This window comes from Chlamydotis macqueenii, chromosome 20, assembly GCF_036417535.1.
Source record: "Chlamydotis macqueenii isolate bChlMac1 chromosome 20, bChlMac1.mat, whole genome shotgun sequence".
Lineage (NCBI taxonomy): Eukaryota > Metazoa > Chordata > Aves > Otidiformes > Otididae > Chlamydotis > Chlamydotis macqueenii.
This window is the reverse complement of record NC_141575.1, coordinates 11239842-11263456: the sequence shown is the minus strand read 5'-3', so window position 1 is coordinate 11263456 and position 23615 is coordinate 11239842. Positions and strand designations below refer to the sequence as shown.

The 23615-nt window shown below is 55.6% G+C and overlaps 1 protein-coding gene across 3 annotated transcripts in view; it reads right to left on the bottom strand.

The window, feature by feature from the left end:
• Positions 1-16404, bottom strand: part of RGS3 (regulator of G protein signaling 3) — a 67290-nt gene extending 50886 nt beyond the window's left edge. Inside the window, exons 1-11 of one of the 3 annotated variants that reach the window (XM_086763788.1) lie at positions 16346-16404; positions 15558-15652; positions 14608-14676; positions 13806-13866; positions 12105-12195; positions 11420-11487; positions 7324-7429; positions 6507-6612; positions 5878-6217; positions 5384-5423; positions 1445-1635 (exon numbers count right to left, since the gene is read on the bottom strand). In XM_086763788.1, the coding sequence (XP_086619914.1) occupies positions 1445-1635; positions 5384-5423; positions 5878-6217; positions 6507-6612; positions 7324-7429; positions 11420-11487; positions 12105-12195; positions 13806-13866; positions 14608-14676; positions 15558-15652; positions 16346-16402 (1224 nt within the window). In that variant the 5' untranslated portion in view covers positions 16403-16404. Of the gene's footprint in view, positions 1-1444; positions 1636-5383; positions 5424-5877; positions 6218-6506; positions 6613-7323; positions 7430-9624; positions 9852-11419; positions 11488-12104; positions 12196-13805; positions 13867-14607; positions 14677-15557; positions 15653-16345 lie in introns of those variants that run through there. The other 2 variants (XM_086763787.1, XM_086763784.1) reach the window with 2 other exon arrangements.
• Between the last annotated feature and the right edge of the window lie 7211 nt (positions 16405-23615).

The following is a 23615-nucleotide window of genomic DNA, read 5'->3' as shown; positions in this document are numbered from 1 at the left end:
TCAGGGAGAAGCCACCCCACACTGTGCTCAAAAGGGCAGAAAGTCTGCAGTCCGGCCACAAGACAAAAAGCAAGCCTTACACTTAACACCTACGTCAGAGCCATCTATAAAAAGACAACGAGCCGCTCGCCTCTGTACGTTAACTGTTCTGCACAGCGCGGGCTTGGTTATGGCACTTTTCAGCAGGAAACAGAACCACAACAGTGGCATGTTAGGTTCTCAGGTCCCTCAGATGAGAACGTGTGCTACATGATTTTATGGATTACTTTCGCAGTAAATTAAAGCGACTTTAAGGCGGCTGCCCTTTCTCACGCCACGCTGCACACTCAGCCCCCCAGCCATCGCCTTCCCTATCGCCAGAGAACAGCACAGGGTCAGTCATTCAGGACGATTCCCCTGAGCAGCATGGCCAGCAGGCTGGCGAGGGTCACGGCACAGGGGCCGTGCCAAAGGGGACAGTGCAAAGCATAAAAAAAACAGCTCCTGAAGTGGCAGAAACACCTCAGACTCCATCCAAGACTCAATTTTGGGAGTAAAGAGGCAGAAGTGTCGGTTGTGCTCCTGCCAGAAGGCAAACTGCGCACACAGCCAGGGCTGGTGAACGCTCTGGTGCCAACACAAATGGGTGCCGTTGGGAAGGGTGGAGGTTTGGACAAGCCTGACCCCCAGCACCAGCCCAGCCCCGCATTTGCCCCTAAGCAGCTCTCTGGCTCAGGACAGATTGACAGACCACACGGATTGCAGGTTTGAGCCCAAAGGGAATCACCAGTCTGAGCTGAGGTGACATGGTCATTGCCGCTAGCAGGGGAGGACAGACTGTTCCTCAGAGATGAAGGAATTCATCAGTAGGGTGCTTAAATATACAGGACCGATGAGGTTGTCTGGGGTTTGGGCCATATGAAGGACAAAATGAAAGACACAGAAGTAGTTAGAGCTACTAAATTCAGTACTATGAGAACATCCTCTGTCAAGCCACTACTGCTCTGGATCCTTGCCCTTGACTTTAGTGCTGGCCACCAGCTAAACCAAAAAACCTTTGTTCGCACACTATAACTAACAGCACAAAGAACCCACAGGAAGAAACCATATTGATCTTCAACTACACGAAGTTGGTTGCTGAAGCCCAGAAGCTTGGATACCTTCTTCCGAAAGTCCTGACGATCGGATCCAAAAGCTGAAGAAGGAAAAGATTCCAAGCAAGAATCTCTTGGGCAGGACACAATTCCCTTTGCGAAAGTACCCAGCACTGTGCTGAGTACATCAGCTCCAGAGGAGAGAGGTGAGGATGACAGGGATCCACGTGTTCACGGTACATACTGCTGGGAAATACATCCACCCTGCGGGACAGCCCAGACCCGGCCCACACAGTAAGCTCTGGTACAGCCTGCTGAGCTGGGCACCGACCGCACTAGATCCGTAACACCTCGCTTCCAGCCGTGCTTACCTGCACGAAGACGGGGAACACCAGCACTTTGGGAGCCAGCGTCACATACGTGCCGTAGCTGGAGTGCGGGATGTGTGGCCTCACGATGGTACAGTTCTGGTAGTTCCCGTAGCTCTTCATCGTCTGCACAGTCTTCATCAGCCTGGATTTTCTCCCAGATCCTGTGTGCGATTTCCCTTTACCTGCATTTCCTGGGCCAACAGAGGAAGCAGAAAGAAACACAGAATGAGAAGAGAGCTCCCGCAGAGACGCTGCCAGCTCGGTTCCGGCTCTTGCGGGCTGGAGGAGGGCACAGGGGAATAGCTGGAGCTGAGAGCTGCAGGGACATTCATCACTCTGCTATCACAGTTTCCCAGGGATTCATGCAATAACAGCACTGACTTCATTTTTCCTAATGCCAAATGAGATGTCCCCTGACATTTCTGCTCAGTCAGGAGCTACCCACTTGACGGACCAAGGACTTAACTGCATCACACCAGCAGCACAAACACATCTGTGCACGCACAAACAAAAACCCAGGGAAGTCACAGCAAGCTTAGCTTCAGGCCAGCACATCTGCCTCTGCACGATTTATGGATCGGTTCTTCGGAGGAAGAGATGTGTGCTATTGTAGGCACCTCCCTACGTGGTACTGAAAGTGTGAAATAAGAAATACAGAACAAACCCAAACATGACTTTAAATGGCCATTCTTGAATCACAGGAGACCGAGAAAGTTCCCACCGTCGGGGAATACCTGCCTGCACCACTGAGCTATGAACCTTCCCTTTTCCAGGGAGGGGAAAACCATCTGTGGCTAACTCAGGGTGGGGGGAAAAAAAAAAAACACTGGAAATTTAGACCTTGGGACATTTTTATCCACACAAGTTCTGCCCGCTCTGGATTCTGGGCATGGGAATTAGCAAAGTGCAGGAATTTCACATCATGCGGTGCTGGGTGGCAGGTTAATCACAGTTCTCAGAAGACACTAAGATTGGAGGTGTCAGAGAAAGGGAGGGAAGTGAAACACGCTCACGCACATGCGATCAATCCAGGCCTTTTCAAATCGTTCCCGGGGACGTTACTCAGACACGGGGCTGTACTTATACAGGATGACCTCATTCTGCATGAGGCTGGCACAACATCAACCCCTGTTTTTCAGCATCACATTTTGGTGCCAGAAAAAGTCCCAGCAGCCTGACTGGTTTTTCGCTCTGTCCCTCTTCGTTGCAGAAAGCCGTTATCCTTATTCAAAGGAGGGACTGCACAGATGCTTTCCATTGTAGCCTCCCACCTCAGCTCATCGAGCAGAGCTACGACTTCTCCCAACAAGCCAACAGCAGCTACTGCAGCCACTCCACATCCACCAGTCTGCATCACTGAGGCCAGGAAATATTAGGTGGGATGTCAAACCAGTTCCAAAACCTCTAATAATCCTGCCATCCAAAGCATTATTGATAATTATCAACAGCAGCCGCAGCACTGACCATGCTGGGGACAGAAGGTGGGACAGGTCCATGTTCTCAAAGAGCCCTTAACCCCAGACCCCGTCCCGCTGGGCGCCAGCAACCTGCGTGTGCCCTGTCCTAAAACTTGCAGGCAACAGCCCCAACAGGAGCTGAATGTGTCTCTACCTCAAAATTCATGCCTTCTTCATAAAAAGCCCCCCTGAAAAACTTGAAATATTTTCTCCCTCCCCGCTGAAGGCGATGAACCAAACCAGCTCAGGTCCAGCCCGCAGGCCTCTCCACTTTGATTTTAACGTATCCAGAGGAGAAAGTGGAGCATTAGCCCAGGATCCTCCCAACAGCAATATCTCAGGAGCAAACCCTCCTGCAGCCCCCTGCTAGCAGGGTGTCCCAGCAGAGCCCCCCAGCATCCCTCCCTCCAGACCCGGGCCACCACAGCAACTTTCTGCACAGCGGCTTCTGCCTTTGCACTGTAACAGACACCCGTAACCTTCCCAGGCAGAAACGAGCCAAAACGCTGCTGGCCGCGGCTCGGAGCAGATAAGCCCTCGTCCAAAGCAAACACACAAACCTACCCAACATGACATATTCCATTAAGTGTTAGGAAACAGCGCATTTGCTTTCAGACAAAGGCCAGCAGAGCCAGACCACTGCCAGCCCAGACCTGCTGTTTACTGCTTGTTTAACAGCCTGCTTCTGCGGGGGGCGGCCCTTGGGACCTATCAGGTTGTTTCTGCCTCTAAGGGCCATGGCCCTGACATTTTCTCTTTCCTCTTTTCCATGGTTGCACTGCCAGATAAAAATCAAAACACAGGAGAGAGCTCAGCACAGGACAGGCACGATCTGTATGGGCCGTCCAAGATCTGCTTTTCCTCTCACCCCTAAATCACCTGGTTTTACCAGCGAAATTCATCACCTGCACAAATCCCGTTTCCCGCACGCTGGCATGGAAGCACACCCAGCCTGCCCGAAGCGGCAGCTCCTGTTGCTGCGTGACCAGCTTCACACCACCGCGCAGGTTAACCACTGCATTCTTCCTTCTGCAGGCTCAACATTAAATAAACTGAAACCAATCACGAAAAATCGTTATGGAAAGAAGCCTGAGTCTTTCAAATTCCCCCCTGCTGTAAGAACAAGTCCCCGTGGTCCAGCTCATCTTTTCACAGGATCTGCAAATAGCAGGAGACCGTTGCAATTATCCACCGTACAAAACATCTCCTGCAGTTGAGCTGTGGAAAATTCTTCTGGCTGCAGAGCTCCAGGGCTGGGAGCATCCAAGGTCTTGCACCCACACTGCTCCCTCCTGCTCCTCACGTTCCCACCACGGCTTTGCCAGGTGCACCCTTTGCCTTCTACAGACACCGGCCCACCTTTACAGGCAGCGCAAGATTTTCTAGCTGTGCCCACACCAGGGAGGGACTGCAAGGTTAAAGACACTCCTGCAAGATCATGCCAACAAGGTCAGCTCTTCTACGGACACACAGCTCATCCTAAGGGATCCTAACAGCCCAGGGCACAAGCACAGCCTCAAAAAGCTCCCAAATCAATGAGCAGGCAAGAGGTGTTCCTGCATGGACCTGGATTCACGCAGTCCCCACCTGCCACACACATCATCCCACTCTTAGAATCACAGGATGGTTTGGGTGGGAAGGGACCTGTCAAGCCCACCCCGTCCAACCCCGCTGCCAGGAGCAGGAACATCTCCAACCAGATCAGGTTGCTCCGAGCCTCATCCAACCTGGCCTGGAATGTTTCCAGGGATGGGGCATCCACCGCCTCTCTGGGCAACCTGGGACAGTGTTCCACTCTTCCAACAAGCCCAGTCATACCCAGTTCTCCTGGAAGACCCAGCACATCTCTTGCAGAAAATGAATTTATGTTTCAAAGGGGTTTTGAGGAGAGCTGGTGCAGAGACTGCCAGAGACCTTGCAGCAGCCCAGGAAATGGGTATTCCCCAAATCTGGCACATCAACCTACGCCACTGTTGGTACAAATTGGAGTGATGGCCGTCCTCCCTCCCTCAGTAACATAATGAGCCTCAAAACAGGGGCCACAGCACCCCCCAGCAAGGCACCGCGCAGGAGAAGGGAAACACGTCACAGACAGGCCCACGGACACATCTGGGCAACCGCCACAACAACACTGCTTAGCGCTTTCACGCTTCATGCTTTCATCGTGCCCCTCATGGAAAGTTCCTGCCGCCAGCCTCCCTCCAGCCGCTCCGAGCTCCCACAGAGACCTTCTCACCGTGGAGCTCATCCAGGGACTCCAGCAGCTGTGCTCACCTCTAGGCTTGGCAGCAGGGTTCTTGCTTTTGTGTTTGACCCAGAGTGGGACCACGATCCTACCCAAAAGCCCCCGGCTTCTGCCACTGTTCTCAAAACGTGAGGGACTCCATCGCAGGGCTAAGGGCAAGGATTCCACAGTGCTGGAAAGACCTAGAAAGCTCTGCTGGCTGCTCCGAGCAGCGTTTTCAGCACATTGGAAACTCACCCACAGTAGAGTTGTTCTCTTGATAGACAGGCCTCAGCAGCTGTAAGACAAATCACAGACACAGTCACCTGAAGTGGGCTTGAGACAGACTTAACAACCAACGGCAAGTGTCAGCATGCCAAACCCCACAAAGCCAAAGCACTCCAGAGAGGTTCAGATCATTTTTGCCCTATTGCCAGCAGAAAGTGAGAGCAATGACGTGCACTGTGGTCTACGCAGTGGAAACACTTCCCATATCCCTACCCCTCGAGTGAGCCCCAAGGGGAGGCAGCAGGGAGCTTACCCCAGCCCTGCAGCCCTAGCGGTAAACGTCTGGGAAATTAGTGAAAGGCTCACCGAGGGACACAGGTCTTGCTTGTAAAACGGCACGTGCTCTAGCAAACATTTAGAGATGATGTTCGCTCAGGCTGAAGCCCAGGCCAAGAGAGGATCCAGCAAGCACAGCCGACAGCCACACGTAGCAACTTGAGCGTGGGGCGGGAGAGCAGCCCTACCTGGCTCCCCGGGTTCAAAGGCGCTAAGATGATGTAGTTCGGGTCCGCAGTGGAGGGGACCCGGGACAGGGGTGGCATAGTGTTCTGGCTCCGCTTGCCGATCTCCGTGTACCTCTCCCAGCTGTTCAGCACCAGCCCATCGCTCCCATCGTACAGTACGTGGCAGCTGCGGCGCTGCTCAGGCCGCGGGGGCACGGTGCTGTTCTTTTCCCGCTTGTTGGGTGGTGACTGGAGGTCGTAAGCAGACTTGTAGGACGATCTGCGGATCGTGCCTTCATGTCCTGACTTGACCTGCGGGACAAGCCTCCAGACCAGCAGTATGATCTCCGTGGGACAGTTCCTGAGAGAAACGGCACGGGGCAAGTCAGAGGTGGAGCAGCAGGGAGTGAGGCACCCCGCATCGTTCAGCCAGCCACGAGCCCTGCAGTCCTTCCTTCCTCTAATGCCTCAGCCCCTGTCCTGCCCTCCCTGCCCCTGCATCCTTTCTTCTTCTACTCCAGAGAATCCTCTCCCAGTCTCCTGCATTCCTCAAAGCCTTCCCCTTCCCATAGCCATTCAAAGCCCTGAGCTGGACTCCCTCAAACTCTCTCTCCCAGAGCCCTGTGCCAATGCTTCGGGTGAATACTCACCGGATTTCGTGCGCCAGGTCCACACATTTCCAGTGCTCCACGGGCTGCTGATTCAGCTGCAGCACCGTGTCAAGCTGCTGCAGACCTGCCTTTTCCGCTGGGCCGCCTACGGAGAGAGGAGATGAATGCCAGTCACCTGCCAGAGAGCTGAGAGTATGAGGGGGAGGAGAAGCCCTGGGGCTAGGAGACACCCAAATAGCTTCACAGCTTGCACCACTCACTCCTCCAAACTCTGTTTCCTCTAACACCCACGCCTGAAGATGAAGCTGGGTCAGCTAGCCTGGAGCTTCACTTTCCAACATGCATGTGCACTCACACACAGCGCCTGGGACGAAGTCATAAAAGCTCCCTCAGAGCTTTTGCACAAGCTTTCCGTGTTTCCTGGGGTGCAGCGGGGAGCACCAGGGCAGAGACACCAAGGTGTCCACAGGTCCCATCCCATAGGTACACAACACGAGGATCTGCTCAGGCAGCCAAGGGCTCCCACGATCCTGCTCCCCTCCATGCCCCTCTTGGACAGCCCCTCAGATGCTTTCTGTAGGTCTTCCAACCTGCCAGATAGTTCTCAGGTTGGAGAGGAAAGGGAACAGAATCTCTGCAAATTACTTCAACACTGCCAAAATAGTGACACAGTGCTAACCCAGTGGCTTCTGATCTCATTAGAGGCAACAGAGAATTCATCAAGTGATGTTTCTTGGAGGTAACCAGAGTCCTGCAAGGCATGAGAGCTTCAGAATGACAGCATGCTCTGGGGAGCAAAAAAGGAGCAGAGTCATCCAGTGAAACCAAGAGGGATAAAAATGATCTGAGCTCTTACCAGAGTCCACTGCCTGCACACGGACTGGGGAATCACAGCAGATTGTGAAGCCAAACCCATCACTTCCTCGAGGGATCGTAATCTGAAGAGAGACACCGGAGTCACCCTGTTAAGCAGGAAGCAGCCACTGCGTGTGATCAGCGAGCATCTCCCCTTTCGCCCACACCCTGGCCCGCAGCTTTTGGAAACGCAGACACATGGCATTTCTGGAAGTGGTCGCAGAGCCAAAGGAACCATCACGGCGAACACTGTCACCCTCTGAACCCCACAGACAAGGAATCTCTCCCCTGCTGCAGCCAAAGCGGGTGGAAAGGGTGCAAAAAAGCAATGCAAAAATCGAGCACAGGACCAACAGAGAGGAAAGCCACAAAATTAGTGTTTATCGAGCATACACAGGTCTCCACTCGCAACTCTTGCGAGCGTAAGAAATGTCTGATAAGCCACTAGAAAGGAAAACCTGGCAGTCTGGCTCTGACACCAATTTCTAACACAGCGTCTCTAAGCAAGTCACTTAAACATTTCATTTCCAGTTGGGTAACACAGAAATAGCAGCACTCCTGCTCCGGTGCAAGCCGCGAGGATCAGCACGCTCCTGTCTGCCAGGCGTCTGCTGGAGCGGGCTCTGCAGGCCTCACCCCGTGAGCTGGCGGGAGTATGTTTTCTCTCGCTGAGTTTGGAGAGGATGGCTGCTGTGTTGATTTAGGCTCATTTCTCCTCCTGATTCAAGAAGCATTGAGCTTATTAATAAAATGGTATTTATTTTTTGATGTTGGCTCCCAGCAGCAGCACAGCATGGCAGTTCCTGTAAATTCCTCATTATTCCCCAAGACATTTGTCAAGATCCTTCTTTTACTGACAGAGAAAAAAAAACAAAAAAAAAAAAATCCAACATCTGACCTGTATTATTTTGAGAACAAATAGTCAGAGAGGGGACAAGGAAATTCAGCAGAAGCTGCCAAGGAGGAGCACTGGTTCCTTGCTCCTTTACCGCGGGAGGGCAAACACAGTGAACTTTCATTTCTCTGCACCTTGTCCCTGCTTGATTGCTCAGCAGAAAATCAGGCTTCAAAAGAGAAACTGTCTTTCCCTGGCAGGCTCAAAACGTAGGTCCACTCCCACTACGCCGAATAGTTTTCTCTCTGGAGTTTGTGGGATCCTCAAACAGGGAGGAGGCTGCTTGTGGCTCTGCACCTTCGAACCAACCTCACATCTCAAATAAAAGCACAGGGGATCAGAGTCCTGCAGTAGTGTCACCATCGGCACCTCAGGAGCCAGCCCAGTGTATCTACCACCACGGAGACTGCACCGCCAACGGAGACACCGTCCCTGTGCCACTAAACAGCAGCTTCTCACTGCTGAGGGATCACCTTCCTCAGCGCCCACCACCACGGCCATTACAGGGAGCTGAGTGTCCGTTTTTGCTGCTGCGCACAGAACTAAGAAATAGCAGCACCTGGCACAAGCCGGAAGGTAGGCGGCAACGTGGCCGTGGCCGAGGCACCACAGAGGCTCACTGCACCCATAACTTTGGCAAAAAATGCGGAAGAAATCATTAAAATAGAGAACTGAGTAGGTCTAAGACACAAATGACAGGCAGTTGTCATTAACACAGAGCAGAGCAGCACTCCTGCACGAGAGTCACTACAGCCCTGACGAGATGTGGGCATTTTCAGTTGAACCGATTCTTTCTGCAATGCCCAGTACACCATGTCCCCCACCGCAGCTTTACCGTGCTGTGAAAGATCAGCACAGGAGAGCAGAAAAAAAGCTGACCGTGAGCTGGGAGCCCCAGTCCGGACCACGGGGTAAAAAAAAAATTGTGTTCAAAAGTGCCGGAGATTGAGACCTGCGCAAGCAAAACCAGCACGCGGCACTGGGCGCTGAGCGGGTCCAAGAGAACTTGCGCTGGCTGTTACGCAGCACAGCAACCCACTTCTCGGAGCAAGTCGCCGTTGGCCATAACCAGCTTCAGGCAACACTTGATTCCCAAATACTCTCATGTTAAAATTATTTTTAAAAGAGAGAGCAGCAGCCTGGCAGGGACTTAGCTGCTGTAAACGTTCCCCCTCTGTCCCCACTCACACACTGCAGCGATGAGCAGCCACAGACACCTACCTGCAGATGCTTTCCTTATATTCCCAATATCACCATTTACAGACGACAACGACAGCAAATCAGCACGCTAGAAACAGCCCAGGAGCGATAAGGAAGCCCACGGACACTCCAAAACTTAACCAAGACTTGCAGCGACGCACACACGCATGCTGGCACCCAAATTTTTTCCCCCTGGCAGATACAGACCTGTCTGTACCTCCGCTCCGAGCACACCTTGCAGAGTCCATTGAAGCGGCTCATGGCTGGAAACACTCCACTCGCTGTTAGCCCATGAAAACCCGCTCCCCCGCAGCAGCCGCGATCCCGATCTCCTCGTATTGCACGAGTGTGGAACAAACCACAGTCAAACTGGCATGACCGCCCATGGGAACCCAGCTCCGGAGAAGAATGGCAGGAAGCCACCTTTCACCTCCCCGGCCCCTGTCTGCGCTGTATGCCGCTTTACGATAAGCCAGAGGGCTTCCTGAAAACCCTGACTGACAAGGAAGAGAGAGAGTTTTATATTAAAATTCCTGTCAACTATTTAGTATTCCCTAGCCCCGGCTCTGTTGATGTGGCTTTTGTTCCCGTGGCATTCTTCAGCCGCACGGAGCACTTTGTTATTGCAGCGTTCTCACAAACACTTTGAGGATGTTTAAGTGGCGTTTCACAGGCACCGGCTGTGTGAGCCTCACTTCATTAGAAAGACAGCCTGCACTCCTTACGCTCCTAAAGGATAAGAGAGGGTTTTTTTGTTTGGGTTTTTTGTTTAAAAAAAAAGAAAAAAAAAAGAAAAAGCAGAGTTTGTTTTTGAAAGCAGACCCAGAGGATATGCACGTCCCGACGCTTTGTGCTCAAAGTCACGGAGGGGGAAGCAGAGGTCAATGGAATTGCACCCACGGTGTAATTTTGGAATTAAAGACAAAGAGAAACACTTAACCCAGCCAGCAGCAAGGCACAAAGCAGGACTTGGGGAGTCTGCCCCGCACATCCCTGAGTGCCAGCGCCGCGGCACAACCCCTTGGAAACGTGGTTGCAACGGAGGAGAAAGCGCCTTCCACCCTCCCACATGGGGACGGAAAAGAGAGGAACGGCTCGAGGGGACACAGACCCCAGGCTCCCTTGCGTGGCAGCTGGGGTGGCATGGCCAGGGGCGGCTGGGGAGGGAGCACGAGGAGCCCCAGCGTTCCCAGGGGACCCGGCAGCGTGGTGGGGCTGTCGGAAGCTTCCCAGGGCCACTCCGGGTGCATTGTCCCAGCCAGCCGCACCGCCGGGCTGGAGCTGGAAGGAGGATCGGTCTTCCTTCCCAGCCACCATCTTTCAAGTCAGTGGCGACTGTCGGAGAGGAAGGGAGGAGAGGGGCGCTGGCTTTGTTTGTCTTGCTCAATCCTACTCTTTAAAACAAATAACTGAAAATGCAGCTGAGGGAAGCAGCAAAGCGGAATTCAGCACAGATAAATCACGGGGCCGACTGAGCCCAGTTTCCGAGGCAGGCCATGTGTTTGTGTTCCCGTTTCCCATCCCTGCCTTTCCTATAAATCACCAAGGCTCCGCCATGGGCCTTTCCCTTCCCAGAGCAAACGGCCCTGAAAGGAGGAGGGAGCAGGCGCACCCGTCCACAGAGACACGGAGACGGCCAGGGACTGCTGCTGTGCGGCAGGCAGCAGGCCAGCCCCGTCCCATCGCTCCCAGTCCCCATTGCTCCCAGCCCACGGCTGGTGCTTCATCTCTGTGGCAATATACTGGAAAAACAGGAGGTCCCTGTATGGCAGTGGGGAGTGAGTGGGGGCTTACTACCCACATTGCCCACCTCCACCGGCCAGCACTCGAGTGAGATAACTAAAAAGCCATGGTGTCAACAGGGAGACTGATTCAGCTGCCGCCTCAGCATCACCGTCACCAATGCTCTGTCCCTTGACTTCTTTGAAGCCCCTCCACACAGGCTCTGCTCCCAACCCCAGATCTTCACATCTCTGGTGGGTCATAGCCGCATCATACCCACCTTCAGCTGCTTCATGGTCACAGCATCCGAGCTTTCCTGCGCTGCGCTCTGAACACTCGGCATCAGCTCTTAAAAAAAAAAAAAAAAAAGGGAAAGGCCATATCAGCCCAACAGCACACATCTCCTTCACATGTCACAGGCATATCTCCAGGCTGGTGCAGCCCTGCATGGCAGCAGCTGTGGGGTGGCTGCACACGTGGGACAGGCACTGCTATCTCACCCTCCTCTGTGCCAGCCTGTCCTCCACACACTGCGGCAGCACAGCAAGACCAAGGCAGGAGAAAAAGCTTCGCACCATTCTGCACAGAACCCACGAGCCAGACCCCAGCCATGGGATCAGCCGCAAGTCCAAGAGGCAGAAATCAGCATGATGACAGGCCACGCAAGAGGGAAAGACTTGGCTGCAATGGTGGAGTCCCCAGAGCCCCAGACAGCCACAGGTCAGCAGGAGCGAGGACTGAAGGGGAGAGCTCTGCGGCTCTGCAGAGCCTGCTGAGCCAGCCAGGATCTCCCCCACGCCAGTCTCTGGACATCCACTGAGCATCACAGGGCTGAGAAGTACTCATGGGGGCGAAGGTGCCACGGGCTGGGGGCTGCTCCATGCCAGCACAGGGACAGACATGGGCTTGACTCCTCTTCCAAACCTCACCAGCAAACCCTGGGACACCCCAGCGAGGAGACGCACCTCTGTTCTGCTTCAGCCGCTGCGTGGCCACCTTCAGGTGCTTGGTCCTGCCCAGGTCCTCCCCGAGGAGATAGTACCAGCCGCTGATCTCCTGGGTGGGAGGAAAGCAGCTGTGGATGCCGGGGCAGATAGTCACCCCCATTTAACACAGTCCAGGTGTCCAGAGCCCCACAGGGGTCCCACTGCAGGAGCTCCTCCGTGGGACTCCCATACCCATGTGGCCAGGGCAGCCGAGAGGACAGAGCTGACCCTGGTGATCCCTCCTCTCTTCCAGGGAGCCGCTGCTGTCTCCCATTGCTCGCCAGGCAGCCGGCAGAAACCCAAGGGACAAAGCATCCTGGCCCAAGCCCAGGAGCTGCATGGAGCTGCAGGAACCACATTCCCAGAGACCAGAGGAAGAGGTCCATTTAAAAGTGAGTGGTTTAAATCCACAATGAGGAAACTGCAGAGAGAGAAGGACATTCCAGCAGCACCATGCAGAGCCCAGGGAACACGGTCAGCTCGTCTCAGCCCCTGCTGAGCTTTCTGTTGGTCCACACACCTCAGCACCCTCCTCCCATCCCCACGAGGGCAGGATGCTGTGTGTGGGTGCTATGCACATGGACATGCCCTCCCCTCTGCAGGCAATGGCACCTTCTGAAACTCACTGCCAAAACCTGACAAGGAGGGCACATCTGTGGGGAGGCCAAATACGAGCAGAGCAGAGGCCCTTAATGGGGAGAGCGGTAGTTTAGAGCTGTGCTGCCTAATTATCTTCACTGTTATAAAAAAAAAAAAAAAACCAAAAAAACCCCAAAGAAATACAAACAAACAAAAAAAAACTGCACCTCACTTGTCCAAATTCCAGAGGAGGCCACATTCACGCCACCTCTTACCCTCTTCTCAGGTCACTGCCACAAATTGTTCCTTTTTAACCTCTTGCTAGGCAGCAAATTTCCACACCTGAGGTGATGCGTTAATCCCTTCACGAACCCCTTCCAGCTTGCCGAGAAACCCAGATGTGCCAGCAGCAGACAGGGACGGAATCCCCAGCCGCTGGCAGCTGGGATGAAACGTTTCCCAGTTTCAGGGGGTCTGCAAGAGGCACTGGCAGCACTTTGCTTTAGGAAGGCAAACCCCGCTGATGCGAAAGCTGCATTAGCAAGCGGCAGCCAGGCCGGGGCAGCAGCACCGTGCCCAAACCCGAAGCGGCGGGGACACGGACCGTGGCACGGACAGCCTGGCAGCACCGCTGCTCCAGGAGCTGCAGCTGCCCTCTCCCACCACCCCAGTTGGGGAGGCCCTGGCTGAGCGCAGGGCACCCGCAGGCTGCCAGGAGGAAGAGCAGAAGCAGCACGTCCCCACCATCGCACCCACTCGGCCACCTGTCAGCTGGCCCCATCTGCTGCCCTGCTGGGGCCACCTCTCTGCCCTCGCAGCTGCTGTCACTCTCTGTGTCCCTGCAGACGGGAGCAGTGGTCCCCCGTCCCAGGATCCCTCCTCTACTGGCTTCCCCATCCCTGCCGCCAGCAGTCACACCAACACCAGTCTCACAGTGGCCATCCACACTGGGAATGGGACCTGGGAACTCCCCAGGCACCTTCAGAGTGCCCCTGTCCCACGGTGGAAGAAGCCTGCTCCTGCCCCAAGGGTGCACTACATCCACCCACCGACGTGAGAGGGGCAGGCCCAGCCCCACATGCTGCACTCTGGCACAGGTACCTTGTCCAGGGTCAGGAGGGACTTCACGCCAAAGCTCATGCAGCCGATCAGTTCGCTCTGTCTGCGGGAAAACAAAAGACCATCAGCACACGTTTGTCAAAAAACCCCCAGAGACCAGCTCCCCACACACACCCCTTTGCAGGGACCCCTCAAACATCCCTGCCCGTGCCAGGAGCCAGGCAGTGCCTCCCTCTCCGTGCTTTGAGCAAACATGGTGTAACCACACGGCTCGGCTGCAGCAGGGGCGAGCAGGAGGCTGAAGCACCCGGGTCACCTGCAGCCTACCTGACGCAGGCGGGAGATTGGCCGAGGAGCCGGATGCCACTTGCCTGAGCAGGCAGCACCGCCTGCGAGGGGCCAGACCCCTTGTTGCCGGGCTTTCCTCCTTTACTGCATCGCCCCCAGAGGCAGGGAAGGTCCGCAGTGCAGAGCCAGGCTCCAGCCCCACTCAGCTTTAGGCAGCAGTGCAGGCACGAGCAGCTGCAGGAGTTTTAAACGTCGATCCAGCTGATGGCTACCGTGCAGCAGCAACACAGGCAGAGAGCGGCAAGGGCAGGATTACCTGGTGCCCATGAGAATGACCCCACCAGCAGGTCCCAGTCCCAGTCCCAGCCCCACTGCTCAGCTCCTCCCCATCTCACTGGCCTGCAGCCTTCGTGCAGGGCAGCCCTGACATCGGGGGCAGCCCTTGAGGCCCAGGGCACTGGAGGAGCTCATGCAGGGTGGCCAGAGCAGATGGCAGGTTCACTGCCACACCAGCCCCATTTGAAAGAGATTGCGTGGCAGGCTGGCAGCTCCTTACCTGGAATTCCTCTCTCTGTTCCAGACTGTGACCAAGAGACGTTTCTGCTCGTCCTCCTCTTGCACTGGGCTGTAAGAAGCAGAAGGGACGGTCAGTAAGCACCAGTCTTCTCCAGGAGTGCCCAGCAAGGGCTGCCCTCTCAGCCAGAGACCCCTCACCCTCCTGAGAGCCAGGTCTTCTCCTCCCTTCTCTGCACAGAGCACTGCAGCATCACCCTAGATGGTAACCTTCTCAAATGAGCCACTGCTGCGCATCCTGACAGACAAAGGGACGTGACCTCTCCTGGGCATGCACTGGGGACATCTCTCAGGTGGTTTAAAGGGAAAAATAATCTTCCATAAAGACACACACTCAACATCAAAGGGTAAATGCAAGGAACAAGGCACAGTTCGTGCTCCAAAACAACCATCCTGTGCCAAATTAAATGCTGCACGGGGTCAGAGGTCCGACACAAGCTGGTTAGCTTGCAGTGACAAGCTCCACCAAAACACAACGCGCTGTAGAGCTCTGTTGCCATGCAGAGACATGCTGTAGCTACAGGAAATCCTTTTACCTTTCTCATTCACACCGATGCCCATACTACTGCAGGCGCAAGGTGTATTGGAGTGTCTTTGCCCAACTCCTGCCCAGTAAGAAAGTCCAGCTGTGCGGGAGCACCGCTGCCATGCTGTGTGCTGACAGCTTTGTGAGCCTCTGCAAAGCTCTGCCCCAAAGTTCAAGGCATTTCAGCTATAAAAAACAGCAGAATAACGTCTGTCACTCCCCATATCTCAGCAGCAGACCTGCTCATGCATGATGTGTTTTTATTCTAGATCATAATGCTCCAGCAAACAAGGGGTCTTGGCTTCGAGAGGGAGCCCCGGGACAGCGGCCACGTGGGTCCCCCACTGCTCAGTGTGAACACTGCGCTGACAGATGAGCCAGAGCTACCTCTGCCCTCTCATACTCACAAAAGAAAATGCTCGTGGAAGACAGGATTTTTGCTGTCTGGCACAGTCTTCGTCTTTTGCCTGCACTTCCAGTCAGCATCTGGCACGATTGACATCTTTACGGAGGAGAACAAGCAGCGCGTTAGCACTCCCAAAGCAAGCACTGGCACACAGCTGCCAACTCTGCTGCTGCCATGGCAGGAGACCGGCACAACCACTTTTACAGATGGCTAAGCCTCACGGATCCAGCTGAGTCTGTGCTAACGGGTGGTTTAGATCACTTTACGCTATGCATGTCAAGTAATCGCGTTACAAAACTCCTGAGGGCAGGGGAGGGAAGGAAAAGAGCAGAAAAATCAAAGACTGGTGTACACAAATGTTGCTGGCTGGTCTCCGACTCACGGCCCCCTTGAGGGGAGATGCTACCTGCGCTGCGCACACCACGGCGGGAGCAGCCTGCCAAGGTGACCTCCAGGAGAGCCCAGAGCCACACTGTGCTGGCCTCACGCTTCTCCCCACCAGCCCTTGGGCACCCAGTGGGACCCTCTCACAACGACTGGCCGAGACAGCCCTTAGCAGGGTCCTCTCCTCTGCTTTTCTGGCTCCATGCAGACTCGGTGCCAACAAAACCTGTGAGCCCTCCAGCACCGGGCAAGAGACCAGCCACCTCCCCGCACACTGTGGATGCTCAGCCAGAGCAGGACAGAGGAGGAAAGGGAAGGGACAGGCAGCCAAGAGGCTTGGAGGTTCCAACCACAAAACCCCAAGAAAACACGAAGTTCCCCAAGCAAAGCCCCAGGAAAACCCACCTTCACGTAGGAGTCACATGTCTGGTACTCCTTTCCCATCAGACCTTTTGCTTCCATGACTGGAAAGGAAACAAAACAGTTAAGCCCCAGAGTGGCAGAGAAGGCATCTTCTCACGTCACAGCGCTCTGCTCCATGAGGTGCTCCCTCCTCGTGGGGCTGAACCCACTCCCAAACCCAACAGGATCTGGCACACACCGCCCCAGTGGCCTGCTCTCACTGCGCACCCACAGACAGGTGAGGGTTTCACTGTACTTTTAATTTAACACAACCATGCTGTAAATACAGCCCTCTGTGGGTAAGGCTGGCGGCAGATGCAGTTCAGCATCCGGATGGCAGATTGCATTTGGTTTGCCTGACTTCACACAGCTCTGCGCTCCCTGCCCCAGAGCCAAACGTTTCATCAAGTTAAATATCAACAGCCGCGTCTGATAGCAGCCCTGCCTGAGCGCTGGGTGACAGCAGAAGTGAAGGTCTCCAGCAGTTTCAGTTTGGCCTCTAAACCAAAGAGCTCCCAGCCACCCCAGAGTTGTTCCCGATAGCTGCCATGAAGCTCCAAAGAGCTTGAAGAAAGGGCACGGAAGTGGTGTTCCCATCACTGGCCCAGCACAGGCGATGGCTCTGGGGCCACCTCGCCACGTGCCCCAGGTCGATACTCACCGTGCAGCACCAGGACCCGGCCCTGCACCTCAACGGACAGCTTCAGCTGGCCTAGGGGAAAGGAGAGGAGAGATGGTGCAGGAGGCAGGGCTCGCCCGCCGCCCGCAGCACTCAGCAGCACAGGGACCCCGCGGCTCCGAGGCTTGCACGGGGCCAAACCCATCCTGCTTCCCCAGCCCCGGGCGTGGGGGGATCGCTCAGGCAGCCAAGGGGAAAGAGGTGGGAGGAAGCATCTTCTGCTTCCGAGAAAGTCTCATGGCTCCAGATGCAAAAACATTCCAGGAAAACCTGAATACTGTTTTCACAGCACACAGCAAACTCCGGTGGCAGAAGGCACAAGCCCATGGCAGAGGGGAAGCGGGAGCACAGTCGCTGTGGGACAGATCAGCCGCTGTTTAACAGAGGAACGCGGCGTGCCCAGATCCTCCCCCCAGCCCAAACTCAACTTCCCCTTTGCCTCCCCTCTGAGCTTCTGTGGGGGCAAGGGGCTGTCACCCCTGCAGAAGGTGACAGCAGGCCATGCTGCAGATGGCCTGGACAAACGCCAAGGACAACGGTGCCTTTGGTGGCAGGAACAGGGTCAGCCAAGGCTGGGCCCGCTGAGGCCATGGCACCAACCCGCTGTTGTCCATCCACTGCTGCAGGACCTCACTCCGTGCACACCGCCTCCCCGCTGACCCAGCCACACGCCTCATCTGTCCAGAGCGGTTTGGGGAAAACGGGAAAGCCTCAGAAACCCCTTCGCCATCACGTCCAGTAACGTTCGCTATCACCGGCACTGTCGAGCAGAGAAGACACAGTGACAAGTTCTGATGCAGCACCGCTTGCAGCACAAACCCAGCCCCCAGGAATCAGCATGGCAAGAGCTCCCACGTTACAGCCTCCGGCATTTTCTGGGGATCCCAGACAGTATGGGCTGGTGAGCAGACAGGTAATCTCCTAAAACCAGGAGTCAATACTTGCTTTAATCTAGGATTAAACGAGAATTATTTCAGTCATGTGTTTCGACACTGAATAACTGTCAGCTGGCCAGCGAGGCCAGGAGCAGCCAAGCCCCAGGGAAAAGCAGTGCTCCCCAGTCCCGCAATCCCTCTGCCGCAGAGCCCGGGGGGCTCAGACCAAGTAGGACCCTTGGCTCCCAGTGACACAGCACCTCCAGGAAGTGCCTGGCTCCCTGCGCAGCAGCACCAAGAGCTTCCCATTGAGGAGAGCCCTGAGGAGCTACATGAAACACAACTTTGGAGCAGGTCTAGATGGAGATCCCCCTCGCTCACGACGCCCTGGCTTACCCACAGCCATGCACCAAGCCAGGAAGCAGCACCTGCCTGCCTGGGCTGCCCGGCACCCAGCTGCCAGGGACCTGCTGCCCATCGTCATCATGAGCAGAGCGAGGAGCACGGTCAAGAGATCAAAGGCAGAATGGTTCCAACAGTCATTAGCAGGCCAGAAGAGAAGATCTTAAGAGCACAGGGGCGTCCACTTCTGCCCCTCAGTAGGGCAAAGAATAACATAGAAGAAAAAGAGAGCTCAAAGTGCCAAGATCTGGTACCTGGAGCAAATGACGGGATCCTTCATGGAGCAGGAGGTTGATCTGACTTGTTAAAGGAGGACCCAGGACCTAGCCCACTCCACAGGCATCCCTTCAGGAGAAGCCTTCTCCCCACACGGATCAGCACGGCAGCAAAAGCTCACCATGGGACTCAGCAGTCCCTCATGGGTGCTGCAGAGCCCATCTGTACAAGATGGCAGCCAGCAGGCAACGTTTTGGCCCATCAGTGCCTTTTAAGCTACGTAAGACGAGAGGGGAAGGGAGGACTTGGAGCAGAGAGAGGAGGTGGAGGGATGGAGCCACGAAGCGTCAGACCAAGGTTCCACTGGGAGCAGACCAGAGCAACCCAGCTCAGCCTGAGCACTCTCCTGGGGAACTCCTCGGTGTGGATGACGCGGGCAGATCCAACCTCTGTGCTCAAGAGCTCATCTACTCGGGACAGGGTCAGCTGAAACCCATGTACAAAAGCCGGGGGAGCACAGGCAGGCCGCTGAATCCAGAAGCCCCTCTGCAGAGGCACAAGGACAAGATGGGAGGATTACATCTAAAGAAAGAAGAAGGAAGGAGCATCCCAAACATGCCTTTGGCTGGCAACAGGCAAAATCATCACCTGCAAACACCGTGTCCACAGCTGCAGAGGAATACAGTGCTCACAGCCCGCTCTGAAGTGGACCTGAAAATAAATTCCAGCTTTTACACAGCCCAAATCCAGCCTGCAGTTCCCACTGCCCATGCCAGACTCCTGAGCTCCCACCTCTCGCCTGGAGCCGCAATTTGTGATTTTTAGCACTGCCAGGACCTGTGTGCCAGCAACCGATTCCCAGCATTGAAAACGCAACCACAGACCCTGCGCAGGAGGCCGGCGTCTGGGAGAGCCACACGCGTAAACCCCTGCTGAGCCAGGGCACGGCTCCCAGCGCGGCAGCTCCGCTCTGCCAGCTTACCTACAGCTGCAAACTCGCTCTCCCATGCGCTAGCAGCTCTGCATCAGCCCTAAAAACCTACCCACGATACCCAGACCAGCACGAAGACTCAGCCAGCAGCATTTGCCAGGGTCTAGGTGAAGCGTTGCTGGGGCGTGCAGCCGGCTGCCAGCTCCCGACTCGCTGGCCACGCTCGGGCACAGAGGGCTCTGCCCCACTGAGCACCTTCCCAAGGGGGCCCCCAGGGAGCTGCCAGCCTGGATAGGACGTGCAGATTTTAGGGGTGATGCAGGGTCTGAAATCTGTGTAATGGCTCTGGACCAACCCAAAGCTAAACATTTCCCAACGCTCCTGGAGAATCAAAAGACTGAAAGCATCACTAGCTCAACCTTCATTTAGTCCAGAGCAAAATATCCCATTTTCACTTGTCTTCCAGCTTACAACACAAACAAACAGAATAAAGTTGTAAACATCATTTACAGACAACTAAACATCTTTCAAATTAAAGAAAATAACATTTCATCTTGCAAAAAAATGCACCCAAGAGCTTAGGTTTGCTGGTGTGGGGATATCTGCAGGATTGTTTAACCTGAAACAATTCAGAACTCATATCTCATTTTTCACTCAAAAAACCCATTGACAACATTTTCACATCTCTCTCCAGCTCACGTGCGTGCCCACGTGTGCATCCGCATGTTTGAGAGCGCACGTGCGTGTGCTATGTAGAAACACACGTATGTATGTGCAAGGGAGGGCAAGGTAAGCCAGCACAGACAAGAGGGAGGTGGGGTAGATCAGGAGAGCTCTGTGGAAGCTAACACTGATGTACAACAGCGAGAATATCGCCCCCCAGTTTCACCGTGCCTCCCCAGCCTTTCGGACCAAGACTTTAACCCTCCTGCTATCTCCAGATCCCTGGTGCTGTGGGAACCTTCTCGCTGTTCCACTGTTAGCACGTAACACCGCGAGAGCAAAACGCCCCCATGTCTAACCAAGCGTGACGGGGAGGCAGCCCAGTAATGAATGGGCCCTGGGGAGGAGAAAGGAAGCTTTTGTGCTGAGTAATTCGGGGGGAGGAAGCTCTACGCCCAGCCCGGGCCCAGGGACGGCTGAGGCCGCTCAGCTCCCGGGGCAGCGCACGGGGCCAAGGCTTCTGCATGATGCGGGGTCAGGTCAGACGGGACTGCAGCCTCACGCACCGTGTGCGTTACCGCTGCTCCTGGTGCGGGAACGGCGCCCGCAGCCCCTGCGTCACCATCACCAGCACAAAGAGAGGACGGCAGGGAGAAAACGGGCAGCCTTGCCTTTTTCAGAAGTACCACAAACTGGCCTCTAGTCAGAAGGACTTGGGGGTATTGGTGGGAAAGGTCCTCTCCTTCTCGTGAGGAGCAGATTACCTTTCTCTCTTAACGCGTTTGCTCCCTGATATCTCCAAGGCACATGGAGGTACGAATCGCACACCGCAGCATGCCCCAGGAGTCTCAGCCTGCTGAGGCCAGGGAAGCACTCGTGGGCTCTGGGAATTTCAGTGCTTCTGTGGGGCTGGCATTAGAGAGGGAAGCTGCTGTCGGACAGAGCCAACCCAGCCCATGCTGGTGGAAGGGATTTGCTGTACCACACCCGCACGCGGACAGGCCAGCTCGGTGGCAGCAGTCGCCTTTCCTCAGATGCGCAGAGCAGTAACTGTCCTCCAGACCTGGGTGGGCAGAAACACAACCCCTGTCAAGGCAGGTTCCTGGGCTGCACTTCCACCTTGGTCCAAGAGCAGAGGGTCAGAGAAACACTGTCCCCTGGGTTTTCCTTTTTTGATGCATCCCTACATCAACTCAGGGCAACAGCTTCAACAGAGAGGCCCTGATACAGCTTGTCCCACTCACCTACGTTCAATCAAGGTTAATATAAATGAAAAGGGGTGCAGAGAAAGGCCAGAGAGAGACAAAAGAGCAGACAGCTCATCTCACAACAGGACCTACTCAGCAGCTCCAGGGTGCACAACCCATCACAGAGAGCAGGGCTCAGCCGGGCTGCAGCAGAGAAAGCACCCAGGCCTCGTCCACCCTGGACCCCACAGGGCCAGGAGAGGCGGTTCAGGCTGATGAACAAAGCTGGCACAAGGAGAGCAGGGAAAAAAAAACAGGTATGAACAAGCACAAGCTGCTAATCAAACAGGTTCATACCCATGAGAGAAGTGTGCCAGGCGAAGGGAGGGGACACGTGAATGGTGTCCTTTGGGGGCAGACTCGGCAGGCAGCAAAATCCGTTCCCCGCTGCTGATCTCTGCTAAATGGAAAATTTGTGTTTCTGCTCCTTAAATGCTTTTCTGTTTGATTTTGGGAAAAAAGCGGGTTTTGCCCTGGCTGAGACAGCCAAGAATCATCACTGCATGTGGCAGGGGGAATTCTGACCAGAGGGAAGCAGTGTCAGACACCCAGACCTGGGTGGGAGGTCCCCATGGGCACAAGGCAGAGCATCCCAAGACCCCCATCTACAGCCTCGGGCCTGGCACCAGCCTTTCTGAAGGCCCTCTCCTTGGTCACTCGCAGGGAGAGGGCTGTGCTGGCCCTGCCCCGCTCTCCTTGGAGTATGCAGCGCCACGTCTCGCAGCGATGGTCAGCCCAGGAAGGGAACCGTGGCTGCAGAAATGATGCTTAGCCCGGACTTGGTTACAGATCCAAGAGGCACCACAAAACTCACGTTATTTGGCATGCGTAAGTCTGGCAGACAAAGCCAGGAGGACTTCAGCAGACTCAGCAGTCTGACGCTTACAAGCCAAGCGGGGGAAGGAGCAGCACTCCTGGCTGCCCAGGAAAGGGATGCCCTGCTCCACGCATGTCACCTCCTCTGCTTCCCCGCAGGAAGAAAACTGCTGCTTCAGAAGTGGTACCTGGGAAGGGCACCCAGCTTCCCCCTGCACAGGACGGCTGCTGACGAGCCATCACGCTCCACAAGCAACGGCCACGACATCTGCTGCCAAATTCACCTGCTCACAGGGTGGGTACACAGCGCTTGTAGCCCCATCCTCACTGGGCCAGTTCCAGCCCACAGAGCTGAGCCACCGCTGCCAACACAGCGAAACCGAAGTCGCTACAGAGAGACCGGGGCTCTGCCCTAACGGGGGCTGTGGCTCTGGCCAGCCCTACGCAGCAATCCCAGCTCGTGCCCGTCCAGGGGGCAAAACAACCCGGGTATTCGGCATCCGGCTGGCTGCTGCAGGACATCTCGGTGGCTGCAGCTTGGTTTCAGGGCGCTCCCCACTTTCCCAGCTCAATGGAGCCACGTATTATTCCAGCTCAGCGATGCAGAAGCAAGTAGGCTGCTGCTCAGCATCAATGCCTTCGGGGAGCAGGTCTCCAGCCCGTTCCTACTGCGCTGGGCTTTGGCCACAACCCGCTGCTGCTCCCCGTGACGCATCGGCCAGGGCCGCAGCCAAACGCCTCAGGCACCGCGTGCACCCCCTGCTCCCCGCAGCTGCGGGCTCAATGCTTACCGAACGTGGTGAGGCAGAAAGAAGCTCCCAGGGCGTCAGCCTGGCGGGTGCAGAGCGAGACTCTGCGTACGTTGCCGGGCTCCATGGCAGGACACCTCTAATTAGCCAGTAATTGGAGCCCGCTCTGCCTAGCCCGGGAAAGCCAAGCAGCCGTTTAAGCTGGGAGTGACAGGCAGCCGCGCAGCCGGGTTTCCATGGGACACGCGTCCAACCGTCGCACATTTGAACGGCGCGGCTCCCATTGGCCCCGCGGATTTGAACAGGGACCGCACCTGTCTGAGCAAACAGGCCCGAGCCCCACACCGCAGCCATGGGGCAAGGATACGGGCAGCGCTCTGACCTCCCCCGCGGACCCCAGACCCGCGCCCGCACTGTCCCACAGCCACCCGGCTGATGCACCGGGAACGAGTTCCTGAGAAACGCAGAAAACTTTGCCATGTTCCTCTCCCCCACAGTGTAAGTAATCCCCGTGACCATTAGTGCCATCGGATCTCGGGGAACTGTGCCATCGGAGCAACGCAGGACAGCAGCACTCACAGCTCTTTGGGGAAATTATTGTAGGCAAGGCAAGGGTGCAGGAGAATTGGTCTGTGGGGCTGAGACCAAGAAGGGAGGAACGGCAGGGCAGGATTACCTGCTTGGCTCTCACGTGA